General features: G+C 27.7%; 2 protein-coding genes across 5 annotated transcripts; one reads left to right on the forward strand and one right to left on the reverse strand.

The window, feature by feature from the left end:
• The first annotated feature begins 3,092 nt into the window (after positions 1–3,092).
• Positions 3,093–6,210, forward strand: LOC111032223 (E3 ubiquitin-protein ligase RING1-like). Of its 2 annotated transcripts, XM_022312483.1 has the most exons (4): positions 3,093–3,396; positions 3,512–3,643; positions 3,705–4,318; positions 5,332–6,210. In XM_022312483.1, exons 2-4 carry the CDS (start codon positions 3,582–3,584, stop codon positions 5,535–5,537), a joined length of 882 nt encoding a protein of 293 aa, XP_022168175.1. In that variant the 5' UTR covers positions 3,093–3,396; positions 3,512–3,581; the 3' UTR covers positions 5,538–6,210. The 2 variants fall into 2 exon arrangements, with proteins under 2 accessions (XP_022168175.1, XP_022168173.1); XM_022312481.1 differs by lacking the exon at positions 3,093–3,396 and having other exon boundaries at positions 3,447–3,643.
• An 880-nt stretch (positions 6,211–7,090) lies between these two features.
• Positions 7,091–14,172, reverse strand: LOC111032222 (ribonuclease Z, mitochondrial). Of its 3 annotated transcripts, XM_022312479.1 has the most exons (14): positions 13,779–14,172; positions 13,511–13,697; positions 12,428–12,594; positions 12,218–12,366; positions 11,892–12,134; positions 11,040–11,184; positions 10,775–10,935; positions 9,915–10,026; positions 9,771–9,852; positions 9,643–9,697; positions 9,272–9,564; positions 8,995–9,178; positions 8,633–8,859; positions 7,091–7,344 (listed from the first exon to the last, which is right to left on the reverse strand). In XM_022312479.1, exons 1-14 carry the CDS (start codon positions 14,033–14,035, stop codon positions 7,207–7,209), a joined length of 2,400 nt encoding a protein of 799 aa, XP_022168171.1. In that variant the 5' UTR covers positions 14,036–14,172; the 3' UTR covers positions 7,091–7,206. The 3 variants fall into 3 exon arrangements, with proteins under 3 accessions (XP_022168171.1, XP_022168170.1, XP_022168172.1); XM_022312478.1 differs by having other exon boundaries at positions 9,272–9,587; positions 9,643–9,852; positions 13,779–14,171; XM_022312480.1 differs by having other exon boundaries at positions 9,272–9,587; positions 9,643–9,852; positions 13,879–13,964.
• Between the last annotated feature and the right edge of the window lie 34 nt (positions 14,173–14,206).

Here is a 14,206-nt window from a genome sequence, read left to right on the forward strand (position 1 = left end):
CTGCACACCACTACACGTCCGTAGAACAATATTACGTTTAGTTACGTATGTATATATGTATACATATATATATATATATATATATAGGTAATGTTATTGTACGTGAGAGATTTGTTGTTTTTCCACATCTTCAGATTCCATTTCTCGAGCAAACCAGTTTCACCAGTTGCCACCTTTAGTGTTGGTAACACCGTGGGTCAAGTGTTGTCACTGTGGTAACACTATGCCAACACGTTGGCGTGGGTGGATAATCCATTGACATACTGAAAGTATACCATTATCAAAGAACAATACTCAATAGCAACAATGCTATAATTGTATGTGCGAGTTCCAGATTTAAAAATTAAAAATTCTTTAACAGCCCACAAGGCCACAACTCCGATTATTCCATTAACTGCGTTAAGCTTAATGTAAACCACGAAGACGAGAGTATGAATATTGTAGCTTTCATCATGACTAAATAATCATGATTTTAACATTCCCAACAAATGGCAGAAAAACTCATTGATAACGATTATGAAAAAAATAGTCGGCCTAAGCCGGCGTAATCTCGGGGGTGCAAAATAATAGTTTTGATTAGTTTAATTAGTTTTGGACCTAAATTGTCTCTATTTATAATGTATAACTAGTGCCAAACTTTTAAATATTTATAAAGTAATGATTGTTTTTCCTGCTTACGAAGGCTTAAAACTTACCTCAGAACAACTAGGGCCAGAAAGACTGTCTAACATAGCCATATGGCTAACATATGTTACAAATTGAACGCCTATGAAGTCGGCTACATAGTTGGACAGTTAGTTAGCTATAAAGTCTAGTTTTAAATATTATCTATACTGTGATTGAAGGCTATATAGAACAATGCATTGAACTATATATATAGTATAATTATTATTTATTATAAGTTATTATAATATTATAATATTCAATGGGATATTGAGATTCAACTCCGTTTCTGAAAACGTTCCGAAATGAGTCACATTGGGCCTATTTTTATGATGGGAAATCACTATCAGTGGATTTATTTATGTAATAATAGAATGATTTCGATAATCGAGATGTTATCATAACCCATATTCCTTATTTCCTTATACCATGACTAAATCAATTTCAAGTATCTACACTTCTACAGTTATTTGTTTTGAATTACACATAATGGGAAAATCGTTCCATGAGAAATCGAATGAATAACCAATGCTGTAAAAATTGATATTCAAACACTTATGGAAATTTAATTTGACTTTCCAGTAAATATTTTGTTTTTGATAAAGATATCAACAGACTTCTGAGCTACCTGCGAGGAGTCTTGTATCGACATTAGTTTCCAAAAAAAATCATAAAAGTCGAACATTTCATATACCTACCTATAAATAGTTTAACATGACTCAAAATATTTTGTATCTAAAATAATTTTTTTAATAGTTACACTAAAAACAAAATCTGTTTTAGGGGGAGGGGGTTAGAAGTAATAAATTACAATAGTTCTCAAAATGGCAGAAAAAAACAAACAAAAAGTTAAGGAAAAACTGAGATTTTTATTCAAAAACAGTTTTTGATAAAAATTGCGTAACTCAACTGAAAAATAATTGATACAGATGATTTCATTGATTATTTAGTAATTTCTATGCACCATAACATTTTCGGAATATTCAACTCTTTAATCTGTATTTATAAGCATAAGAACAATTCGAGTTTTATTAGTTTTTTTAAATTTACTGTCGATACAAAATGTATACTAAACTTAAAATTTTAGTACAGCGTTCCTTGCTGTTGTTACTGCATTAAAAAAAAAAATTTGACTGTAAATCCATATATTTTTTTATAAATGTGTGGAGTTAAAATATTGACAAAATTCATCAAAATTCAAAATTCACAAAAAATTTTATGGTTTGAAAATTTAATACACGATTCACCTTAAGTTTTCTTACGTTAAACAAAAAAAAAAATGTAATAGGAAAGGCAAAATAAATTTTTATGACCGTTTAAAGTTGACATTTTATTGGATATTATTATTCACTCGATTTTTCATAAAGTGAATTTCTTATTTTCAAAAACGAATCACTGCAGATACTTGAAAATTGAAATGTACACCACGTCACCACAATATGTTTATTTTATCAATTCATATACTTAACAACATTTTTAAAATACTTTGACTCGTTTGAAGCTGTTGACGGACATTTTTAATTTTCAATTTTATTAGTTTTTTTTTTATAAATATCAATAAAATTATATTTGTTGGGTCAAAAAGTGTGAAAATTCAAGGCTACTGATATAGGTACTGTTTCTATATCAGTTGAAATATATTAAAAATACTTAGGCATGATTTTTTTATAAGCATTTAAAGTTATAATTTTGACTACATTTATATTATTCGAAATTTACAAATAATTTTAAAATTTAAAATTTTCAACTTTTATAGCTAAGGTTTCAAAATTTAAAATGAGGTTTCACGTAAATAGATTATTTTGTAACCGAAAAATCTAAAAATACATAATCACAGTTTTTTTCTTTAGTTGTTTTATGTTCAAATGTGTACAAAATAAATAACGATTTAAGTTATTTTGTTGCAATTTGAAAATATCTTTCGTGAGTACTTGAAAATTTTAGTCTTTTTTGTATTATTATTATTATATTTTATACACAAAATTACTTTTAAAATGTATTTTCTAATACTTTTATCACAATAATATCATCACTAAATTACTAAGTCATATTATAGGCTGGCAGACCTTCTTCGCTCAGAATCGTTTTTCGCATACAATGGTTTTATATCAATATTTCATTGAATTCAAATTTAACCCCATCCATTACAGTGACCCACTTGTAACCTACAACTACAGCAAAGCGACATCCACTTACCCTCATTTTTCTTCTTTGGATTTTTGATTGACTTATTTAGTTAATAGGTTTATGGTATTTTGCCTCAATATACCGTAGGGCATAAACCTATAAAGAAATAGGTCTATGCAATTTTTAGTATAATATACACATTGATTCCGTAGTATTCGGCCTAGTAGCCTATCCGTTGTAGTCTTATAGCTCCAAGATTGGGTCTACGATGATAACAAATAATAAACCGGATAAGCTGATAACTTTGATAAACAATAAACATTACCCATTAACCATCATTATAATTTTAATAATTGACGTGAAGTTATGTTTTTAGAATTTAAAATGTGTAAGACTTCAAAGTTTAAAGACTACAACACGTAGTTAATTTGCCATTAACATGTCGTCTAATATTTTTTGGATTGCGGTTGTTGATTTACCTCCCCAGTCCAAGCCCCGTGCACTATCGATTTATTCATTATGAGTTTTTTATTCATTATTCATATGAGTTATAAATAATTTTGTATTTCATACGTTCTCAGCTTTCATTTGATATGCCCGCTTGAAGTAAGTCCCATGTTTATACTACGTTGATACTTTTTGCTTGAACACAAGCAATGGCGTCGGCAGACTTAATAGGCTTGAATAAAACTTGGGAACTTTCATTGTATGAACTTCATAGAACCCCACAAGAGGCAATCATAGATACCACAGAGATTGCCGTGTCCCCCCGTAGCTTACACAGCGAATTGATGTGCCCAATCTGTTTAGACATGCTCAAGAAGACCATGACCACTAAAGAATGTCTTCACAGGTATAAATGTTATTAAACTGTTGGAAATAAATCTACTACCTATTAATATATTGGCTTACAGATTTTGTTCAGATTGCATTGTTACTGCTCTTCGTTCTGGTAATAAAGAGTGTCCTACTTGTCGAAAGAAATTAGTATCTAAACGTTCATTGCGCCCTGACCCAAATTTTGATCTACTAATATCCAAAATCTATCCCAGCCGTGATGAATATGAAGCCCATCAAACCAGAGTGTTAGAAAAATTGAACAAAAGCCATAGCCAAGCAAATTTGGTACAGTCCATAAATGAAGGCATAAAAATTCAAACACAAAATCGTTTGCAGCGTACAAAAAAGAATCAAGATGAGCTTAACGAAAGTAGTTCTTCGTCTACACTAAAAACCTCTTCCAACAATCTTGGGCTTGGCAAAGATTATGTTACTAGAACAGTAGTTCAAGCAAAGGTAGCCAAAAAACTCAAATCTGTAATGATTTCTGAAAATGATGGTCCAGCATCTTTGTCAGTTGACAGATCAGATATTACTGAGTGTGAAGGCTCCTCTAGAGGAGTATCAGTAGATGAAATTGAACTTGTTTTTAAGCCTCACCCAACTGAAATGGGGAGCGATAATCAATTAATAAGAGTGTTGAAAGAAAATTCTGTGCGATATATTAAAACTACTGCAAATGCTACTGGTAAATATATTTTGATTTTTAATTTAATATTAAAAGTTCTTAATATGCAAAACTTAAAAAAAATAAAAACTTTATTATATCTTACTAGTTACTATCACTTGCTAAAAAGCAACTTATTACTGAAAAAATTAACTATACATTATTAGACCCAATCATGAGCTGAAATTTGGTGTAATTATTGTGGGCGAGAAAGGGGTGGCTTCTCTCAGATTTATTAATTCTAACAAGGCCACTTATAAAGTTTTACAAACACTTTTACCTGAAAAAAGTTCAAAAACAATTAGGTACCTATTCTTGTACATTTAGAAAATATTATTAATTTTAATTAGAGTAATTTCAAAATTAAAATTATAACAATGCATGTAAAATAAATTCTTTTAAAAAAAAGTAAATATAGGTCATAATGTATTATTATTAATATTTCAATTTGGATCAAGTCAACCTTTAAAATAATGTGTTACGTGAAGATTCAAGAAAGTATGTGCGTTAATCAAACTAGCCAATTCTGTATGTTATATTATAGATATTTAGGTAAGGGTTAGGGAGCTAAGACTTTTAAGGCTGTAATTCAAACTATTGGGAGGTTCAGTTCTATCAAGCCCACATCCTCCAGATTTCCTCCCATTGATTCAATCTACTTCCCATTTGTAGCTTCAAGTCTACTGTATGAGTGTCCCTTTATAATTTATTCTCTAATCCTTAATGTATACATTTAAGAGTCTATAATGTATACATAATAAAATTAAAATATTAAAAACTAAAAGATTTTCATAATATTTAAATTAAATAGTGTTGATGAAAATACATTATTTTTTTTTCATTCAATTTAAAGTATTTATATCAAAATAACTGAAAAAATTCTTACCTATTTAATATATTATTCCAAAAAAATGAGTTGTTCCAATGTATTATAAATATATTTTATAATTTATTAATTTTTATTTAGTCATAACTTGGTTAAGATGTTCATATTCATACTGGTTAGCTTATTTTAGTTATATTTTTTGTTTTAGTTGATCATTTAAGTAAATACTTAGCGATGCGACTTACATTAGATCTTGTTCCGGAGCTTCCAGAACGAGCTCTAAGCTTTTTAATCTATGTATCATCAACATCTGATCAATATGTTCCACTAAACGGAAATCAGACTTTGCGACAGGTCCACGACAAACATTGGAAAGTGAATAAACCTCTAGAAATGTTTTACTCGTTTAACTAAGTTTGCTAGTCTAATTTGTAAATTATAACTTTTTTACTCTTCTTTGCCTTTCAAATAGTTTTAAGAAGTTTAAATAAGAATAATATATAAGTATAAAGATAAGTTAATTTAGTATTAATGCCTATAACTTAAATATATAATTTATTTGCTTTAGCTCTAGTGTCTTAACTCAAGCTCCCTAGTCATTTGTTGTATGTTCCATGTGAACCACATGATTATTCTCCTGTCTTAATTACTCAATTTAACACTATTGGCTGAGCGTAAATGTTTAGCAGCTATAAATCTCAATAAAGGTCTCTTGAATAATAAAGTAGATTCGTCCATCCCTATCTCTTTGCTTTTTATTTTAATGTTCCTTAGTGTACTTTGAGGAGAACAGTTCCCTGCATACCACTAACTACACGTGTATTGAGCCTATTAGGCGGTTAATATCTCTCACTCAATGATGATCCCTTCTTTCTTATGTCTGATCATGAAATTTAACAACCATATTGTGTATATACTTTTACTAATTGTTTTCTATATTTCACTTTATTATATCTTATAAGATACAATTATTTTCTATTGTATTGTCATCTTGTAAACAAGGGCTTCGTCCTTGTATTAAATAAATAAAAAATCAACCACACTATGTAATTTTTGAACTTATACAATTATATATCAGTTCTACAATGATTTTTTTCAAAATATTAACTTAAAAAAATTTTAAAGTTTCATGTAATTCTATACTTATTGCTTCTAAATGAATTGCAATTGGTAGTTTGATAATTAATTTTTTAGTATTCCTTTTACTTATTAAAGGTTTTAAGAGGACATGTTGTTTTCTCTGTCTTACGAACACATAACATACCAAATTATTTGTTTAGCAGTTACAATTTTAGCTTTAATTAATCTATTATGAAATGTAAATGATATGTGTTATCTTGTTAGTTTTTACAATATTTAAATTGTTTAGATAGTTATGAGCATTTATAAATCATATTATAATACTTTACATCCTTTCAATTTCTTTGAAACCAGTCTTAAATACGACATTGTATATAGACTATGCTTGAAATTTAAAATATCATACAAATCCAATAAGATAACATAGAAAATGTTTTTACTTTTAAGTTTTGTAGCTGATTAATTCACTCTAATATTAAAGCTAAGACACAGTTTTAACACAGAGGCGAGCCCCCCTTAAGGCTAATATGTACATCCTCACGGGACACCCTTTTTATCTTTCAATTAAATACATTTTTTTTATAACAATATTAACAGTATATTTTATTAATGAACATTTTAAAACAGAAAAAAAATCAGGTAATATTTGACAAAATAAAACCAATCATACAAATACATTAAAATTTGTTTATAACTAGAAACCATTATTAATTCAGTCTTAAGAAATTTAAAATATTTAAAAATATATATTCTTATTTTCATTAATTTATGTATTTCATAATTCAAATATTGTACTTTAGAAAAATAATTGTAATTATTAATTTGAAAAAGAATCAATGAATTTCACCTAGAATTTATTACTAAAAATAAACTAATAACCATTAAAATTATTGAAATAAAAATTGTAGACTTCAAAAAAATCTACTGTCATAAATACTACAATCAGATTAGTTGAAAATTATATTTTAAAATAAAATATATATATGCAGTACAATATTTGCATTTATGTTTGAGCTTTAGCCTTTTCTTCTTTTAATTTTAGTTTAAAACATTTTGCTTCCATTTCTTCAAAATGTTCAGCAAATATCATCTTGAGGGCAGGATACATTAGTGGCAATTTGTGTAAAACATTTGGTGCAATCTGTAAATTTGTAAGAATTTTTGATTAATTTAATTGCGTGCATCAAAATGTGTAATAAAATGTTGTTATCAGGTATTAAAATGACGCTACTCCTGCATGTGTTCTCTCCTTACAAATACAAAACAGCAAAAACAAGTCATTAAACTTTTGCACTTTAAAGAGGATATTTACAGTGTTGTTTTTATTTTTTTTTGAAATCGTAACTAAAAAAAAAGTTATTCATGTTTCAAAAACTCAAAAATAATAAAGTTTTAACGATAAGATTTTTTTTAGTATTGGTGATATTGAAAAATTAAAAACAATATTGGCCAGTTAAATTTTTCTTCTTTAAAGTGTGAAATATTGGTTGCTACGTTTCGACTACAGCCTGAGTGGTTTTTAACCGTGAAATACAGCTTTTGCTGTTTAGCATTGAGACCACATATACAGGGGTAGCGTCCCCTTAATAGATAGTTAATATATAATTATAAAAGTAACATTTAAAATTAAAATTTTAAAATTTCTAACTATAAATACAAAAATATTAAGTTCTAAAAATAGTATAAGTAAAGATTTGTCAAAGTGTCAATTAACTGGTGGTTGCTGACTCCACTACCAGCAATCAAAACGGTTTTATTTTTGATAACATTCACTTACATAAACTGGATTCCCATAGATACAAGTAAAGAGCACCAAATAAATTTGTAGCGGAAGAAGTCACCAACCGCCAGTTTGTTTGACACAAGCTATATTTAGTTTTGATGTATTATTTCATTAAGGGGTCCAGGTTCCAGTTTTTCAAATTTTATGAAATTTTATAAAATCTGGAAACCTAACCATTAATCATTTATAAAAAGACTATTGAAAATTGTGTTTAATGTGCCTAATGCAAGAAGTATTCTTCTTTCTAACAAGAAAAAAAATTGCGAAATCTTGTTACACCACAAAGCATGAGTTTTTCCTGTCAGGGATATTCTTTACCAAAAAAACAGATCCTTTAACTTGGATTACAATAAAAATACAATATTAGTATTACAATTTTCGAATGTGTATGATTATTGAAATAAAATTATTAATTTTTGAAAAATAGCATACATAAATTTTTAAGATGTCAGCTCCGTATCTGTCGGCAAATTTTAACTTAATGTTTTACCGTCATCAGAGAACTATTATTTTAGGAGCATCAAATATTAACAGAAATGTATAACTTTTAAATTCTGTTATTTTTGCGTTCCAAATTTCCAACATATTATAAAGTATTATTTGAATTAACATAAATATAAATTAATATTTAAGATATGAATAATACCTCCATATTGTCGAAAGCTATTCCAACATTACTTGGAAGATCATTATTTGGCATATATGGAATTTTAGCATAACGTTGACTAAAATGAGTGAGTATAGTAAATTTAGCATTCATTTTTTTGCCAATATTAATGGCTTGGGACATAGTTGAATGCATTTTCCGCCTAGCTTCAGACACTAACTGATCTTCCATTGTAGCTTCATGTATCAAAAGATTACTATTCTTTCCTAAAGAAAAAAATATTTATGTAATTTAAACAGTTTATTAGTATAATTATAAGGAAACATTCATAATTTTATTATATGTTTTCACCTATCTTTAAATTAGTTTGCTATCATAACTATTATTTTTCTTTTACAAACCTAATTTGACTAATGAATCACAAGGCATTGTATCGCCAGAATATGTGACTTTCCAACCATTTATATGAGTAAATGATACACCAAATGCATTAGGGCAGTGTCTTACTAAAGTAGTTTCTATGTCTGACATATTAGTTTGTTTTAATAAATCTTTTATTCTTAACTTGGTTGATGATTCAAAATCCTAAAATATATTAATATCATTGTCAAATAAACTTTATTTGATGTTTATTTTAGTTATATATTGCACTTAAGTATTTAAGCATTTGTAATTTACCAAATCTAAGTTAGACACAATTTGAAATTCTTCATTTAGTTCTGAAAATCTTCTGTGATAAAAGTTTAACCAAGTCATAATTTGTACAGGTGCTAGTAGATATATTGGCTGATTCAGTTTAAGCAGTTTATTTGCTTTCATTTTTTGACGCACACTTAATATTCCAATTAAACCAATATGATGGTCTGCATGTAAATGAGACACATAAATAGCTTTTAAGTCACTCAAAACTGTTTCAGCTCCAGTTATACCAAAGTGTCGTACTAATTGTCCATAAGTTCCTTCTCCAGAGTCTAACAATACACATTCATTCTCACTAGATAACATTTAAAAATAATATTTTTCCACACAAAAAGTTAACAATTTCTTACCCAGTATACATAAGAATACCACTAGTATTTCTTGTTTTACTTGGTATACACGAACCTGTACCAAGAAATGTAATTTTAGGATAAATATTAGTATCTGTAGGAGAAGCATTTAAAATCTCCAGTTTTACTTCAGCTAACTTTTCTTTAAAACCATCAACTTTGAATGTTTCTGCAATAAACTCATCAACATCTAAACTTAATGTGCCAGTCCTAAATTTTGTTTTAGTAAATTAACATGTATTTTACTTAGAAATAGTATGATGTTTGCTTACCTGTCTATGTATTTGTTTGGTCTCAAATTAAATGACAGATTGGTTTGCCCATTTATCGTCAAAGAATTTATGCTTGGATTTGCATCAATCACTTTTTCTTGATAATCGATAACTAAAAAAATAAGACATTTTTAAACTGTCTACTTTGATTGGTTCTATTATAGACAAATAAATGAACTTTTTACATTTTTATAACAAAGTTCAAAAATTGAATTAAAGGATTCTAAAAAGGTTTAGTGCAAAGTCACAAATGATATATGTCGAAATTGTGAATTATTTCGTACAATATAGGCTGACAGATAACAGTAGTCTTCTTATTTTCATGGGGATTTAAGGAGTTTAAGTAGTCAATACAGGAATTATTTAAAATTTGTGAGCAAGTGTTTCAGAATGTTTGTTGTGTTTGACTAAAAGTATGTTCTTTCTGTTAATTCTACCAATCAATCTCATAATGTGATAATACTTCTGAAAACTGATCTGAATTTGTTATGTGTATTTGAGATCAATCAGTCCACATTTTGAGATTCCTGATTTCAATTCTGAATAATCAACATGTACAATGTTTTTAAATTTAAAAAAATTTGATTCAAGTTTATAAGGGGAAACATTGGGAGAAGCGGTCTAATCTAGTACACATAATAACAAATTCAAATAATTTTTTCAAACATCTTATCATATCACTTGGTTAATCAGTTGATTGGTATGTTTCAGTTAAAATAACTGACTTCACCAATCCCCTTAAATCAATGAATACAACTTGAACCTAATCTCACCATAATTGACTACACTTCAAGTTATTACTTCTTACAAATACTATTGACATAGGTAGCATAACATTTAGATTATCAAAATATTCTCACTAGGAATTCCATTGTCTTTTAATAATGGATAAATATTTTCATCCAACATATTCAGCTTATATTGTATTCTATGTATTGCAGTACTACCCAGACATTTGTTTTCATTATTTAATAATAAATGGTATGTTTCAGAAGGAAATAATTTCATCCACGATTGATACCTAAAAAATATAAATATTTAAGTTATTACTTTCTTCAATCATATTTGAATATAGGGCTTTAACTTTAATTGAATCACATTTTAATAATTGATTATACTTAGTACCTTGGATCATTTCGCACATCCTGTGGAGTAAAATGAACAACCATAAATGCAATATCTTCATCATTAATTACACCAAGTTGATGTTTCGAAAAAATTGACTCATTTAATAATGAGTCAATATAATCTTCACTTGGGCATTCAACAACTAAAACAGATTATACTGAAATAGTCAAAGTAAATTTGAAAAAAATGTAACTTAATGTAAGGCTAAAAAAAACTTTTTTAAGAGTTTAGGTAAATTGTATGCATAAAGTAAGCTTGTTATTTAAAGAGGATACCCACCAAATGTGTCTTTTCCATCTTACATACGTGCTAACAGGGTCATGGTTTATTAATAACAATTTTGTGTTGTTAGATTTGATATTGGAATGAATTAACTTATTATCAAATTTAAATCTACGGCACCTCATTGATTTATATTGATCATTACATTTTAAAGCGAGGTATGTTGCAGTTAAAAATAGTTAAATTTTACATGGTTATAATTTATTTTAAAATTAAAATATCAATAAAAACTTTTGAGATGACTAAGGTAATATTCTTATCTTTAATTTTAATAATAGGTCCAATTCACTCACATATTAAAGCTAATATCACCCCAAAATTAGCTCTGCTAAACTAAAATTTGGTATGTTGAATGTTTGTATGACAAAGACAACAAATACGAGTATGGCGCTCTCTTCATACTTCATAGATACAATAATCAGACACGAATAACATGAAATATGATATGGGGTGGGGATATAAATGGTATACATGGTACCTATACCAGTATTTAAAAAAAGCTATCTTAATTCATTATCATTAAATTAATACTTATAGATATTTTTATACTATAATGAAATACTTTACCAATAAAAACTGGTCCTGGATCATCGGGAGATGTTACATCACTTGATTTTACAAGTGTTCCGTCAGATAAGGTAATATCTTTACCAGATTTTAATAAGCCCAGTAATGGTCCTGGAGGAACATTGTGTTTAACACATTTGTCCAAATCTAAAAATCCTGGTTTTGGTTTAAGACGACAAACATAAGACATGGCAACATTACTAATTCTACTTAAAGAACTATCAGCAATAAATTTTTTATCATCTGAAATCAATTAAAAAATATTTTATGATTTTACTATAAAATTAATTTTGTAGCATCAAAAATACCATAATTAGCTAGCTAACCAGTTCTAGGTTCAGAGTTGCTTCTTTTACGTTTATTTCTTTCTTTTTTATCTGATTGTGGTAAATTATCATAATCGTAATAATTAGTATCATCTTCTAATGAATCATCAATATTTTGTTGATTATGTAAACTACTTATTTCAATTGAGCTATAAAAAAGAAGAAATATTAGGAAAAATAAATAAAGTTTCTATTAATAAACTATATTACTTTTCAGACATTGATCGAAATTCATTAGATTGTTTGTTTGATATCAATGGCACATAATGGACAACTATTGCATTGTCTTCATATGGTTTAAAAGGATCACTTTTACTGGCTGTAATTTTTAGATCACGTAAAACTACAAATCTTTTTGTAGCAACAAATAATTCTTCCTATGAAAAATTAATAAATTTATTTATAATCAATATTTTAAATGAGAAGGTACTATTATTAAGTATTATGTAAACACTTCAAAGCAATTAGTTAATCGTGTAGAGGCCTCAATGCACAGGAGACTTTTGATGGATAAGGATGACTAGATGTTGTTAAATAAGTTCAATGTGTTGATTATCATCAGTAAATGTTAAAGACTTAAAGTACTTTAAATGAAACTGTGAAACTATTTTAAGTCCTAGAATATTCAAATTAATGTAATATTTCTAAGTGTTTGGAAAATACGATTTTAGTCAATATTTTATAAGTTTAATTTATAATTTCAAGAGCATGACTAGCAAGAAGGTGCTCACTCAAGCTCTGGAAATTCATATCTAATTATAGGCTGTTTTGGACTCTCCTGTATAAGTCCTACCTCTACTTCTGAACTAGAATCCAAGACAATGGATGTGGTACAGGCCACATATACGTACACATGTATGCAAATACAACTGCATTATCGGATTGAGTGCTTCTATACAGTGGTTAAAATAATATTAAAATATCATTACAATAATATTATTATGCATACTCATACTATAATAATTTGTCAGTGTTCTATATTATTATGCAGGCAATTACATAGTGTAATTGCAGTGTATATTTTAATACTTCTGTGTGTCTGTGTGTGGTTACTAACTCATTTATACTCGTACACTCCCTTTGTATCTAATAACCTATCCGGTATTTTTTTAAATGAGTAAAGTAAAGTTAATATATGATAATCGTGGTATAAATTATACAGAAAGCATCACAGAACTTAGCAATATCATTCATTACTTAACATTTTTAAATATATGTATATTAAACTTAGACTTTAACTTTAATTTATTATATTGTAAGAAAAATATTCTGCAACATTATAAAAACACTTACAATTCCTTTGGGTCCATGCAGTTCAATGTTTGGTACTCCGACATCTTGAACAGTTAAAGCTAATCCTGGTAAACCGCCAATATTTAACCAATTTGAATGTGTGATAAACACATGTTCCAATTTTGACAGTTTCATTTTATGTTCATGTGCCAATCTTTGAGTACCTTCACCACAATTAAAAAGGTACCTAAAATTTGGTATGCAAACAAGTTGAATTTTAATATGTGTACTACCTACTTAAGAATAATAAAGTTTAAAAATGCATTACCTAGAATGATCTGTAAACAAATATAAACACCTCGGAGCACCATTTGCTCCACTGCCAAGAACTTGAAATTTTACAATACCCGGTGGAAATTTGGACTTACCTTTGATTTTAATTCGGTTTTGTTTACCAGAAATAGTAGACAATGATACGTTTTTAGCCATTTGTTTTAGTATTGTGTTTGGATTACTGAAATAAAATAACTGGCAATTCGTGTGTATAAATTTGAATACTAATTTACTATACAACTTAAGAGACATTAATCAATAGATTTACTTTATTGGTAACTGTCTATTACGATAACTAAGTCAAAAAATTGGAGTCCAAAATGTGTATTGCTGAATAAATAATAAATAGTAGCTAGTAAGTACTAAATGCTAACGTTTTAATTTTGATAATCGAACCTCTTATCATGTTAATCTCCGTTAACT

The sequence above is a fragment of the Myzus persicae genome, unplaced genomic scaffold, assembly GCF_001856785.1.
Source record: "Myzus persicae strain clone G006 unplaced genomic scaffold, MPER_G0061.0, whole genome shotgun sequence".
Taxonomy (NCBI): Eukaryota; Metazoa; Arthropoda; class Insecta; order Hemiptera; family Aphididae; genus Myzus; species Myzus persicae.